The sequence below is a fragment of the Sardina pilchardus genome, chromosome 12 (assembly GCF_963854185.1).
Source record: "Sardina pilchardus chromosome 12, fSarPil1.1, whole genome shotgun sequence".
Lineage (NCBI taxonomy): Eukaryota > Metazoa > Chordata > Actinopteri > Clupeiformes > Clupeidae > Sardina > Sardina pilchardus.
Window position 1 is genome coordinate 6710788 of NC_085005.1, and position 13501 is coordinate 6724288.

Genomic DNA, 13501 nt, shown 5'->3' on the forward strand with positions numbered 1-13501 from the left:
GCGGGGTCAGCGCCTGCCTCACGCTGGGCTGCTGGGGCTGCGGCCGGCGTACACCTCGTACAGTCCACCGCCGCGTGCCGTTAGGACACTGGCTACGCCGCTACCTCTCGCTCCATGCCCCAGGAAAACGCCCAATGCTCACTGCCACCCCTCCCTCCCTCTCTCTCTCTCTCTCTCTCTCTCTCTCTCTCTCTCTCTCTCACTCCCTCTCTCTTTCATCTCCTTCACTCTCTCTCTCTCTCTTCCTCCCTCCATTTCTCTCTCCCTCCTTCTCTCTCTCTCTCTATCTCCCTCTCTCCCCTGGCTGTCTATCTCTGCAATCTACATCTCCGTGCAAGAGATGGCAGTTCACTCTGAGTCAGATCAAGGAGAGTCTGGTTTGGCTTGGTGCAGGTGGCAAGAAAGAAGAGGAAGAAGAAAGAAAAAACTCCAGTTGTCATAGTTCTGCACATCAGTTGCATCACAGATTTATAGGGCGTTAAAAGACAGATCTTTCTCTTCCTCTCTCTCGCTCTCCCTTCCTCTGTCTCCAAAGGAACCAACATCTCTTTCCCCCTTGGCTCAAAGACTGGCAGCTCTGTCATGCTTTCAGTTCAGTTTCTGGTATTATCAAACTTAAATATTCACTATCTTTCAGTCACAACTTTCCCCCACAGTATAGAAATGACTGCTATCCTGTACCCCTTCTGTAAGTACATGGCTAACAATCTGAAATACTTTTTTCAAATGTGTTCTGCATAAATACATAAATAAATGAAGGCTGCTAAAATCAAGGCAATATGATGGAACATAATGTTAAGGCAGTATTGTGGCACTATTGCAAGGTGAGGCGGTATTGGGGCAGTATTGTATGGGGCGGCAGTATTGGGGCAGTATTGTATTGTGAGGGAGTATTGGGGCACTATTGTAAGATGGTGGAGTATTGGGGCACTATTGTATGGGGAAGCAGTATTGGGGCAGTATTGTAAGATGGTGGAGTATTGGGGCACTATTGTATGGGGAAGCAGTATTGGGGCAGTATTGTAAGATGGTGGAGTATTGGGGCACTATTGTATGGGGAAGCAGTATTGGGGCCGTATTGTAAGATGGTGGAGTATTGGGGCACTATTGTATGGTGAGGGAGTATTGAGGCACTATTGTAAGGTAAGGCAGTATTGAGGCACTATTGTAAGGCAAGGCAGTATTGGGGCACTATTGTATGGGGAGGCAGTATTGGGGCACTATTGTAAGATGGTGGAGTATTGGGGCACTATTGTATGGGGAGGCAGTATTGGGGCACTATTGTAAGATGGTGGAGTATTGGGGCACTATTGTATGGGGAGGCAGTATTGGGGCAGTATTGTAAGGCAGTATTGTTGCACTATTGTAAGGTGAGGGAGTATGGGGACGGTATTGTAAGATGGGCAGTGTTGTGGCACTATTGTATGGGGAGGCAGTATTGTAAGGTGGGGCAGTATTGTGGCACTATTGTAAGGTGAGGCTGTCATGTACAGTTATGGCTGGTTGAGGTAAAACCCTGTTTGTTTTGACATCATAACACTACTAGTGATGGCGAGGCACTCACCAATGGCGATGGTCTTGATGTCAATCAAGTAGGCCAGCTTCTTGTTGTCCTCCACACCTCTCTGTTTCCTCTCGTTGAGACGGACACTGCAGAGACCAATGTGTGTGTGAGCATACGAGAACATGGACAGTACTTGAGAGGAGGAGACCCTTTGCACTCTCTCTACATATTGATGTGTCTGTCTTAACAGGCTGAATACATGGATATTGATTTGTAACGACTAAATGGCGTCCCAAGGAAGCTGACATGACAGCTGTATGCAAAATAGCGGCCCCTCATTTTACACCAGACCAGCGTGAACGTGAGAATCATGGATCAAGAGCACCACCTAGTGGTAGAAATCAGACCTGACATGACATTTACTTTCCAATGTTGTGAGATGTTGAGACAACAGATAATGGGCAAAACATTCTTGAAATCATTCTCTCTCACACACACACACACACACACTGACCTGGTCAGGAGGGGGTTCATGAACTCAGTTCTGACAGAGCCCAGGATTTCTTGACTTCCGTACTCCACCAGAGACAGCTCTCCGGCATTGAAGATCATACACACCTGCGCACAAAACACACACCTGTCAGCTCCAATCACATGCCACATTCATTTGACCATAATCATTTACCTGTGAAATCAAAGTGTTGTCATGCCTCCTTGTACAATAATCAATCGGGTCATTTAGCAAAGTACATACAGTATATTATTATGCCGTGAACTACATGAGTTGTGTATACCAATTCTAGATTTTTATTTATAAACACATGGTTTAAGAAATATGACACATTAGTAGGTAGGTAGGTAGGTAAGTGGGGCACCATTTCATTTTCAAAGAAGAACTTCTCGTTTCCCCCTGATCCTTGCCAGGCCACCTGAAAACACACAAGGAAATCATTTGTTCCCTCTCGTTTGTTCCATTATTGCTCTCCATGAGGCGCACCCCAAGCCTACAATGTCACATACAAATGCATGCACACACACACACACACAGAGAGAGAGAGAGAGAGATAGAGAGAGAGAGAGGCGAGCTGTCACTTGAACCCAGGCCTTATCGTGTCTGTCATAGCGAACGGCACTTAGGCAGAGCGAGGGACTGGTGGAGGGCCCTCCATTAAACACGGATTAGCCAGCCGCACCGTGACAGCCCTTGAACTTTTTAATTAGAACACGCTTCCACAGCAACAGCCGCCGCACAAAACTTCTGATGGGCAATTTGCAAGTGTGGCACGTAACCGAAAAGAGTGGGGGCCAACACACACACACACACACACAAAAACCCCCTACTCAACCTTACCTCCTTCAGCAAGGAGGATAAGGTGTGCCACCTACAGAAAAAAAAGAGAGGCCGGCTATCGAGGAAAATTAGGTTGCAAGAAATTGGTGGAAAGTTCGTCTAGACGGGGAAGTTTGTCTAGACGGGGAAGACATGTTGTGACCTTTCATTGGAAATACTTAATGGGAAAGTAGGGACAAAAGTGAGGTCGAACTTGTGGGATGAATTCTGTCCTTCAAGTGAAGCTACTGCCACTCAGAGCTGCGGCCAATGTAGACTTGGCTTGTCACGCAGCTCTCTCAACTGTCCATCTTCCTGAAATTCGGAGCCTTTGTGTGCCTGTGATTTTTCCGCTTTAGCGGAGACGTGCTGCTGCTTATGGCCGTTAAGTAAGTTATCTTGATTGGATCGCGTACCTCGCTGAGCTTGTTGGTTGTAATATCTGCCAGCAACAGCGTGTTGTTGGTGTGTGCCACCAGGAAGCGATCCCTCCCCAGGATCTTGACCTCATCAATCTCGTAGCCGTACCGAGACTTCAGCACCACACGGGTCCCCGTGGACAGGTTCTTCACGAGTACCTGTCGGAGCGCGTGCGCACACACACACACACACACACACACACACACACACACACACACACACACACATACACGTATGAGCAGAAGCTGAGAGGTCACTGAGGAGGAAATTGAATCAGCATGAGTCAGCACTTAAATGTGCTCTTGGAGGGCAGAGGGGGGGGGGCTTTAAGACTTGCCTGACTCGGCCCCACATAAATGATCTCGAATTTGTTCTTGTAGTTGATTTTCCTCAAGCAGCAGTCAAACTGCTCCACAGCTCCACACAGAGTACCCTAGGGGGCCAGAACATGAGAAAACAGTGGAAGTCTTTCAACAAGGAGCTTCTCAGCGTCATGAAGAACTCTTTCAGTTTTGAGGGCCTTTCAGTGCCCAGGTGAAATTGACCACACATTTTCATTCAGTCACAATGAACAAAACAGTTTCCAGAGTTAAGGATATCTCCGCATTCGGCATCACAGTTTCATCAGAGGGCCCTGGAGTATGAATGTCCACTGACCGCACACAGTCGGGAGCCGTCCCTCTTCCAGGCCAGGGCCGTGATGGTGTACAGGTTGGGGATCTCCTTGGGGGGTGCTTCATCCCAGTTTCCCCTGCGGAGGCTCCAGTTCAACACCCTCAACCTGGCGAGAGACACAACTCATATGTACAGGGGGGAAAAACTAAGGAACCTCTTATATGTTGTATAAACAATATTAGGGTGAAGCTCTAATCGGTCTGAGTTCAATTCTTTGATCACTTTCCTCATACCTAGAGTGCAATCGCACCAAAACGCAATGCCTTCTTTCAAATTGGAACTATTATCTTTGGAGAGAGATTCTCAAGGTGTACTAGCCCGGGAATATCCATATGAACCTCAGGCAAATTTAGGATTGGCTCTGCAGGTCCGTCTGGCCAAGAGGCCTATCTCCAATGTCCCAAAAACACGGGCATGCAAATACAATCGCTACTCCGGCTTGGACATGAACTAACGGCATGGAGTAACTAACTGCAGTTAAAACCTTCATTTACAAGATTGCTACACTTCCTAAACGATTTGGTAAGACTTTAATGTGCCAATTAAAGTTTAATTTCACTGCTAGTTGCGCCCCTGCTGGCAGCCGTAAGTCAATGAACCTTTTCCAGAACCACCTTCATTGGAGGGGTATGGGTATGTGTCAATGAGGCTAATACACTAATACATCGCTAACCATGGCATTTGGTAAATAGTACATTTGCATTTGGTCCTACATGAAACCGTGAGACCGGCCCGTGAACACTCACCTATCAAAGCTCCCCAGCACAACGGACTGTCCACTGGGGCTGGTGGCGGCCACGGTGAACTCCTTCTCCGTGCGGTCCCTACTGTAGTCGAACGTCTGCAGGATGTGTCCCTCCTTCCCGTAGGCCACAATCTTTTTGTCGCATCCGCCGGCGATGATGCTACTGGCCCCCCAGGCCAGGGCATAAGGAGGGCACGGGTGGGTGAAGACCTTGCCCTGGTGAGCGCAGAGAGGGAAAGAATGCTTTGGGGCAGTGGTAGTGCGAAGAGGGTGGTGGTAGTGTAGTGGTTAAGGAGCTGGGCTAGCGTGCAGTAGTAGTAGGTTCAATTCCAGGCTTCCACCATTGTGCCCTTGAGCAAGCAAGGCACGTAACCCCAATTTGCTCTGAGAACAATGTAATCCCTTGTAAAATAATTGACATATGCTCGTCATTTGGACAAAAGAGTGCTAAGTGTAATGTAATGTAATGGTGGACTATCATGTGAGGCTTTTCACTCATCACCTGTCCCAAGTGTCTACAGTTAAATGTACTGAAGCCATAACACTTTCTCAGGCGGCACAAATGTTTATCTATCGACTAGCATTATTTTCTACACTGAACACCTCCTCTAGGTCATGCTGCTAGCGCTACTGTGTACATTAACAACATCATCCGTAAACCTTCTGCATTATTCCACATACTGTACAGTACACAACCAAAGAAAGGGACAGGACAACGTCCCCCAAAACAACCGTCAGTCCCATCCTGAGACCTACAGAGAACAGAGGCAGACACATCTTGCACATGGAACATGGAGTCATCTCTGGCTAAAGCCACCTGGGTCTAAGTTCTGTATGCCCCCCAAAGAATGGAATACCTGAGACTCTCCGGAGTCGTCATCATCAAAGAAGTAGCGCACCACTGACCCGTCTGCATGGCCGGAGAGGACTCCATTGCCTGCCACACTGTAAAAAAGGAGGGACTTTATCTTCTGAGGTAGTACACAGTCTACTGACAAGGGGCGTCAGAGGGGAGAGTGACATCTCAGACAGAAACACATACATACTTTGTTGTCAATGACACAACATAGGAGTCTGCCCCATAAAGTGTGGTCGACTTGTTCGTTTTTGTGATGGCTTTTCGGACCTGAGGGGTGCAAGGCAGAGAGGCAAAAAGTGCAATATGTTAAATAGGACACAAAGATAGTACCAGAGTCTGAATTGTACACATGTTACTTTTCCTACATGTATGTTACCTTTCCATCTGCTAGTCCACAAAAAATTGCATGGTCTGTTGGCCAAACCAAACAGGTAACGGCACTCTGAAATATAAAACATAAGCTGCTTTCAGTAATAGTGTAATGGCAGATGTATACTCGACGCGCCCGACCTGTCGCGCGACAATGTGACATCAAAATGACGTAATTTCCTGTGTCGTGTGCCAGATTAGAGCCTTGCGCCGATGTGTCGCGCACCGAAGATTTTTTAACAACGGCGCGCGCCAACCTTGCACAACAACTAGGAAGAGATTGAAGCCAAGCTCACGGAGCCAGTGTCGTCATAAACCACATCCAGGCATTATCATATAGCCTATCCCACATCTTAAATAAGCCCATTCATTTTTAAAACGACTGTAGTCATGAAGTTTGAATAATAGTCAGTTTGAGAAGTGGGAAGTTAACTTGGCTAGGCTGCAGCGAGAGTTGCCGTTCGGATGACTGATTTGCTTACAGTTGTGAACTAGACGTTGGATAAATTAACGAAGTTACCAGTGAGAGTTGCAACAGGAGGATTTAAGGGGAAAGAACTAGGACTGAGGCACATAAGCATTCCAGCAAAAGGTAACAAAGAGATTTATTTTCAACCAAAGGGTATCTGCTAAGACCTAAAAAAATCTCTTTCCACTTAGGGAGATTACACAAACTCATCTCATTAGCTAGCTGAACACACCTAGAAACTAGATGGTAATGTACCCCAGTAGTGAAGAGCAGCAAGCAAAGTCTGAAATATCATCAAAGAAGCTAGTTGCTACTGCCATTAACGTCAATGGATACCCTGCCTCTCTTAAGGAGAATACGCCAAATAGTGTCGCGACCACCACGCGCCAGTATACAGTACATGGTAACAACGTTCCCTGTGACGTTACATTGTCGCACGACAAGTCGGGTGCGTGGACTGTACCGGAGGCTTAAGGGTTGGACATCCGTTTGAAAAAGATCTGCATATAGTGTGGAGGACATGTCTGACAGCAGCTAGTGTCAACAAGAGACAGAAAAAAGACACTAGATAACAGAAAGGCAACTACTTATTCTGGGGCGCGTTTCCCAAAACTATAGTTGCTAACTAAGTTAATTGCAAACTAAGTTAGCAACTTTGTTGGTTGCAATACAATTTCCCATTGCCAACCAACTAAGTTAACAGGTTAGCAATTATGGTTTTGGGAGATGCACCCCTGAATGGTTTGATCATTATTTCCACATGTATCATGATGTCCATAAATGCTTGCTTTTACAATACAATACATGAAAAAAGAAAGACAGCTTTAAAAACTCATCTTCATTCAAAAGCATAAATTTAACAAATACATACCGTCTGCACAAACTTGTTGGAAATTGACTTTTTGTCGCTCCTAGAAAGAACAAGTATTGTAAAAGTATTGAAACAATGTTGTCTGTCTGTAACATATCTTCGAAATCAAAAGAAAGAAAGGAGCCAAACTCACCAGTCCTCTCCAATTTTATATACATAGATGATGTCGTCAGTCTGGGCAATGGCAATTTTGGTGGAATCTGGTGAAAATGCCATGGACTTGACAGTGTAGCTCTTTTTCCCATACTGCAAGATTAAATGAAGCAAATTCAAACAACGCTCTACTAAATCCAGTCTAGACCATGTGAGCAAATATGGTCACAGATTGTAATGATACTATACAAACACAAGATTCAGATGAACAATTCAGTAATATATCGCAGTCTCACTTCCAATGAAGGTAAATATTAGGGGTTGTGAAGACTTGAATGAGGAAGCTAGAAAAGCACGAACCTTTGCGTCTGCGGGCTTAGTGGAGAACTTGTCTCTCCTCTCCCCATGCTCATCATACAGCAGGACCACTCTGTCCACCGTGCACACAGCAAACTTTGTGTTGTTGGGGGCCCATGCCATACATGTGACTTTTGCAGCTCCATCCTGAGAAAAAGGTGAGAAGACCGAAAGTGAGCTAAAAGAGCTAATCAACATTCAAATGAGCAATAACCTTAGAGTGCCTGTAAAATCTTCATCAATGTTGGACAAATAACAACCCAAGACAGCCCAAAATAACTATTTTGCATATTTTGCAACATATGTTACCCTAACATATTGCATGAGTAAAATAAATGTATAGGACATTCTACATGTTTTGTGAATTGCTTTGGGCAAAGGCATCTGCCCAATATCCAGGTAAGTCCAGACAGGACGGACCCCGACATCAGGCTTTTAACTTCATAATGAAGAACCACTTTCATGAATCTCTCAATGTGTGTTTTTACTTGAGAATCAAATAAGTGTGCATTTCAAATATATCCAAACAGATGAAGACGCTGTCCCTAAGGCCAATGAATGTATGACTGGGTACAAACACCATCACTGCTAAGGAGGAGAAAATGAAGAGAGTGGCTTTACGTGTGACAGAATCAGCCAAGAATATCGACTTGAAGACCGACCTGGATCCTTCAAAGGGTAGGACCTGATGACTGACTGCACAGTGTGTTAGGTAAACAAAAACACATTTGTTTACCACTAAGTGCATCCTCATTGGTTTTTAACGAGCCCCTTCTCATATGTCTATCTTCAGAGCCAAGAGGAAAACAGGAGGGAAGAAATGAGGAAGACACTATTTTGGACCAGGTGGACCACACAACTCAACGTGAGTGTATGTTTAGCCCAGGCCTACATTTCAGTGACTGGTATTACTAGTAATGAATTACCCTGCTTATTTTACACAACAGAGGGAATTGAGTGAAACTGTAAAATGAAATGAAATCTGGGAGCTTGCTGTGTTTCATAAGAAATTCATGTCTTACGAGGCTACCACCAGTTTCCACTGTTTTATAATGGGAATAATTAACATGCATTTAGATGTGGCTAAATAGTCAGTGCCCTGTTATCACATTATAATTTATTATAATTTGACCTCGAAACAACTGTGACCAATTCATTAACGTTAGTTGTTTGCCTGGTAACGTTATAACGTTTATTGCCAGAGGGACTCTCTGCCTAGCCAGCTAGAAGTCACTACTTATCGTAAGAAGGTTCCAAAGATGTCTTCCAAGAGCATTAGCTGCTAGTGAAATGAGAGAAATGTGTTCAGTTTTTCTACACAGACGAGACGAATACGACCGATAAAACAATATACTCTAAGACTCACACACTAACGTTCATCATGTATTACAACGTAGTAAGTTAGCTAGCGTCTGGTGGGTAGCGTATCCAACTTATGCTACGTTATATTTTGCCAAGTATCAATTTAACGCTAGGTAGCGATACGACTACATCGTAATATTAACCATCGATAATTTGGATATGTTAAACATTATTCAACGATCATTAAGTTGACGGAAAAAAAGACTACTTCGCTGGTAAGCAATTAATCAGTTTATCGTGCTAAACGTTGACGTTACTTGTTATCTTTCTGACTTGCCTGAGGAGTTAGCAGTGTCTTCAGGTGTTTCAGCTGCATGCCTCGTTGATGTTTGAATAGTCGACAATTTGATATGCGAAGTGTTTCCAATTCAAGCTACACTTAGTCGAGACACTATAGTTTACCTCTGCAAAAGAACAATTAACTTTGCAAGAGGTTGCATCTAGTAAACATGGCTTGCTAGCTCGCTAGCTTACTGGCTAACATGTTGTATACACACTCAGTCCTTGGTTACGGTTGTCTAGCTGACTGCGTCTGACGTAGCCACGCACCCATATGTAACGTAACCGACGTAACCCATCATGATTTGTTTATTTAGCAGAATTCCTTCAGATTTGTAGGCCTCCGACACTTCGCGAATTAATGAAATACACTACATGTATTGCGTGCACAGTCCTGGAAATTGTCTGAGATTTCCTTCACTTTGAAAAGATTGGATGGAGATGCCGGGGATTGAACCCGGGGCCTCATACATGCAAAGCATGCGCTCTACCACTGAGCTACATCCCCCATCTATTGTTAATGGTGAATAACAACAAGTTTATTCTGCACTCTATATTATTTTGAAGATTTTCTTCTGAAATATAAACATGTGTTCAGCAAAAAAGGACGACCACTGCTATAACATATTTCACAACAGAAAACATTTACAATAATGTTCAGCAGCACACACAATCATTGCAATGCTATGGAGTTGCAGCTAAAGGCTGGACTACCCTCTATTGGGTCATTGTTGACATATTTCTCACTGTGACATCCCTGCTCTGCTACTAATAAATATATGAATACAGCCATTGCATAATTCCAAGTATAAAAGAACAATATTCCCATTGTTATATTTCAAATGTCTTTATGTTTCAATTGGACACTTGTAAACTTTAATGTGTGACCTGGAACTACTAAAGAGCATCTAAAATTAGCATGTTATGATTTGCTCTAGGTAGTAGGTCATACACGTGGTCAAAAATAATGTTCACTCCCTCTTATGATGAAACTGGCACTATCACAGGAACGAAGGACAGGACAGACTAGACTGTTGTATTGGAACAAAATAAAATAGCTAATAGGTTGTGTTTCAAGTGCACTCTGATCATGTAGATGAAAACCACAAGTGAATATAGAGTAGAGGTTCTTAGGGACTGGACTTAGATATAAGGAAGAATACTTACGAAAAAAAGAAAAGGCGGCATTGTCATGCATAACCAGGTCATCCAGTGTTTCGAAGGTATTCTGTTAAATCTATGCTGCCTGAAGGATTTTTTCGAGCTCGTTATTGGAGCACTCTTTTACTTTTTTGAGTCGTTTGTGCGGCTGTTTGTCCAGCCACCTCCAAAGGACGTGGAGGGAGAGATTGTACTGGTGACCGGAGCAGCCAATGGCATTGGCAAGCTCATAGCAAAGGAATTCGGACGCCATGGAGCCACTCTGATTCTCTGGGACATCAACTGGGAAGCCCTGGACCGCACGGCGAGGGAACTCAGGCGGATCCTGGATGTGCGTGTGTACGCCTACGCGTGTGACTGCAGCCGCCGCACAGAAGTCTACAAAGCTGCAGAACTGGTGAGGTATTGCCCAATCAGAATAAAGACCGTTTGTAATAGCTAGAGACATGCTCTAACATGCTCAAAGACTAAATAACTTTTGATTAAGGCTCTTGAAAAATATGTTATTTTAAGATGAAGATTAAGCAGTGTTGGTAATGTTTCAACTTCAAGCCAGTGTGTCCTTCATCAGGTGAAAAGAGAAGTTGGGGATGTGTCCATACTAGTGAACAACGCGGGAGTAGTGACTGGAAAGTACACATTCACAGAGGCCCCTGACAATTTGGTGGACAGAACTCTCCGAGTCAATGTTGCAGCACACTTCTGGGTATGTCATCCAACACGCTGCGTCTCAAACCACATACTTCAGTCAGTTCACTGAGAGTGTGCACAGAGCGCTTACTTGCATCGTGCCCACTTTTCAATGGTTATTGTGCTGCTAATAGCTGCACTATACTTTGAAGTGTGCAAGTACAGTAGGCAGAGACACAGCCTTACTGTATATCTGCTCATCCTATCATTAAGTCTCTTAATCAGAGATCTAAATGTTCGGCTTCAGAAAGTTATAATCCTGTGCCATGTATTGGTTCTACCTGCTGTGCACTTAACAAAGGTGATTTCACTATTGCCAAAGATTATACATAGGCGGAGCAAGATATTTCATCAGGAGCCACTCTCAGATCGCACAAGGTGTGGGGAAGGGACAATTCCCATTCAAGTCTATGGACTTATACATCAACAACGCTCCTCTCTATGCAGACAAGACTCAATCCCCATTTTGCACAAATAGACATGAACTAAGACGAACTATGTTGCTCCGCCTATGTATGATATTTGCTATTACCTGGCTTAAGAGTTCTGCTAATAGAATCAGCTGATTAAGTGAACTGTTGGAACAGATATGTGGCAAGACTTTTATTCTAAAGCCGGACTTTTACACCTCCGATTTTATTGACAGACATTTGTTCATAACCTTGAGATAGTTATGGAGGAGGGGGAAAAGATTATCCCTAAGTGACCCCTACCATTTTATATGTCCTCTTTAGACATACAAATCATTCCTTCCATCAATGATATCACGAAACCATGGGCATCTGGTGTGTATTGCATGTCATGGTGGACTGTTTGCGATGAATGGATTATCAGGCAAGTCAATTAGATATAAATTATAACATGTACCAAATACTGTACCGTACCTGTATGGATGTTCACCTGAGATGACTGTCTTAGGATGTAGACTTTTGTATAATGGGTTACCTGTAGACTTGTGCACAGAGAGGAATTATATTGCCTCAATTCAAACTAGCAAGTGCTGTGATCAATTCGGCCAAAAGAAAATGAACCAAATCTAACAATAATGAAAGTGGACATAAAAGTTCATTATCTATGATTAACAGACTACTGCGCCAGCAAATTCGCAGCTGTGGGATTTGCTGAGTCTATTGCTCTGGAGCTTCTGGTGCTGAAGAAGGAAGGCATTAAAACCACCATTGTGTGCCCGTACTTGGTAAATACCTCCATGTTTGGAGGGTGTCAGACAAAGTGAGTCACGCCTTTCTGTCAAACAATAAACGGTCTGTCATGTCCTATAGCATGCTGAGAAATCTCTGCCTTTATTTCTGTAGATGGCCATCTTTTCTGCCTATCATTGACCAGAAAATAGCAGCAAAGAGAATAGTTGGCGCTGTTCTGAGAGACAAAATGTATGTCTTGCTCCCGTCCAGTTTGTACTTTCTTGTGGCTATTAAGAGGTATGACCCCCTTGCAAATCAAGATTATTTTGTATTACTGAGTGTTTTTTTATTATTATTCTCTCCTTAAGTAGCATCACTGGTGGAGTGACATTTGCTAGTAAATGTCTGTACCTTTGCCTTTACAGCTTCCTCCCTGCCAAACTGGGAATCATCTTTGTCAACTTTTTTGGAGGGCTGGACCTGATGGATCGGTTCAGAGGGGTCCCTGTGCCAGCTGCCACATACAAAAAACGGCAAAGAGACAACAGTGTTGGAGATCCATTTTAAAACAACTAAATAAAATACATGACAAAAATACAGGCTGACAGAAATGCTGAAATTTACTTCAAGATGCAGGCCGTGATTCGGTTTTTAATGACAGGTAGCTGATATTTGGGCTGAGCAGTTAATCATTGCGCATCATTTCAATGATTCAGAAGTATTAGACAGTGTTGAACATTGTTATATGACTGTATGACTGATTGTTCATGGTTCGGCCCAAGCCATGTTTGTGACTGAATGGACAGCTTGCCTCTTGCCTTCAGAATTTTCTGAATATGACAAAGATGTAGGCCTATGGGGTTAGAATTGTAGACTGTAGGCTATTCTCCAAAGTAGCCTAGGTTTTATTAGCCATGCTTACTTATTTATAGGCTGTTCTATGTGGTGAGTGACATGTAGGCCTAGGTTCCTATCTGCGGTCAGGTTGGGCAATTCTTTACAATGCAGCTGAACTTTCCATTGGCAGAAAGTAGGTCAACACTTAAAAGTCCGGGTGGTAAATAAATACTGTGTTGAGAAATAGGCCTACAGTATTTTGAGAGGAAATACAAGATTTTGATGATCTACTGTGCAGAAGTATTTTTCTTCACTGTAAGAGCCCCCCCTCACCAAGG

At 43.8% G+C, this 13501-nt stretch overlaps 2 protein-coding genes and 1 non-coding gene across 3 annotated transcripts in view; 1 reads left to right on the plus strand and 2 right to left on the minus strand.

Moving 5' to 3' along the window:
• The window catches only part of ift172 (intraflagellar transport 172), a 54297-nt gene extending 44735 nt beyond the window's left edge, over positions 1 to 9562 (minus strand). The window contains exons 1-14 of the mRNA XM_062550935.1: positions 9332 to 9562; positions 7696 to 7839; positions 7376 to 7488; positions 7243 to 7282; positions 5910 to 5975; positions 5721 to 5800; positions 5532 to 5619; positions 4676 to 4890; positions 3912 to 4035; positions 3592 to 3687; positions 3251 to 3412; positions 2380 to 2433; positions 2019 to 2122; positions 1565 to 1650 (exon numbers count right to left, since the gene is read on the minus strand). Coding sequence (XP_062406919.1) covers positions 1565 to 1650; positions 2019 to 2122; positions 2380 to 2433; positions 3251 to 3412; positions 3592 to 3687; positions 3912 to 4035; positions 4676 to 4890; positions 5532 to 5619; positions 5721 to 5800; positions 5910 to 5975; positions 7243 to 7282; positions 7376 to 7488; positions 7696 to 7839; positions 9332 to 9370 — 1411 coding nt within the window. The 5' untranslated portion in view covers positions 9371 to 9562. The remainder of the gene's footprint in view (positions 1 to 1564; positions 1651 to 2018; positions 2123 to 2379; positions 2434 to 3250; positions 3413 to 3591; positions 3688 to 3911; positions 4036 to 4675; positions 4891 to 5531; positions 5620 to 5720; positions 5801 to 5909; positions 5976 to 7242; positions 7283 to 7375; positions 7489 to 7695; positions 7840 to 9331) is intronic.
• Positions 9563 to 9769: 207 nt separating this feature from the next.
• On the minus strand, positions 9770 to 9841 carry trnaa-ugc (transfer RNA alanine (anticodon UGC)). Its single transcript has one exon. It is a non-coding gene; the product is annotated as a tRNA-Ala (tRNA).
• Positions 9842 to 10334: 493 nt separating this feature from the next.
• Positions 10335 to 12923, plus strand: si:dkey-221h15.4 (uncharacterized protein LOC563950 homolog). Its single transcript, XM_062550760.1, has 6 exons — positions 10335 to 10891; positions 11066 to 11200; positions 11919 to 12018; positions 12270 to 12414; positions 12498 to 12623; positions 12752 to 12923. Exons 1-6 carry the CDS (start codon positions 10526 to 10528, stop codon positions 12891 to 12893), a joined length of 1014 nt encoding a protein of 337 aa, XP_062406744.1. The 5' UTR covers positions 10335 to 10525; the 3' UTR covers positions 12894 to 12923.
• The last annotated feature ends 578 nt before the right edge of the window (positions 12924 to 13501 follow it).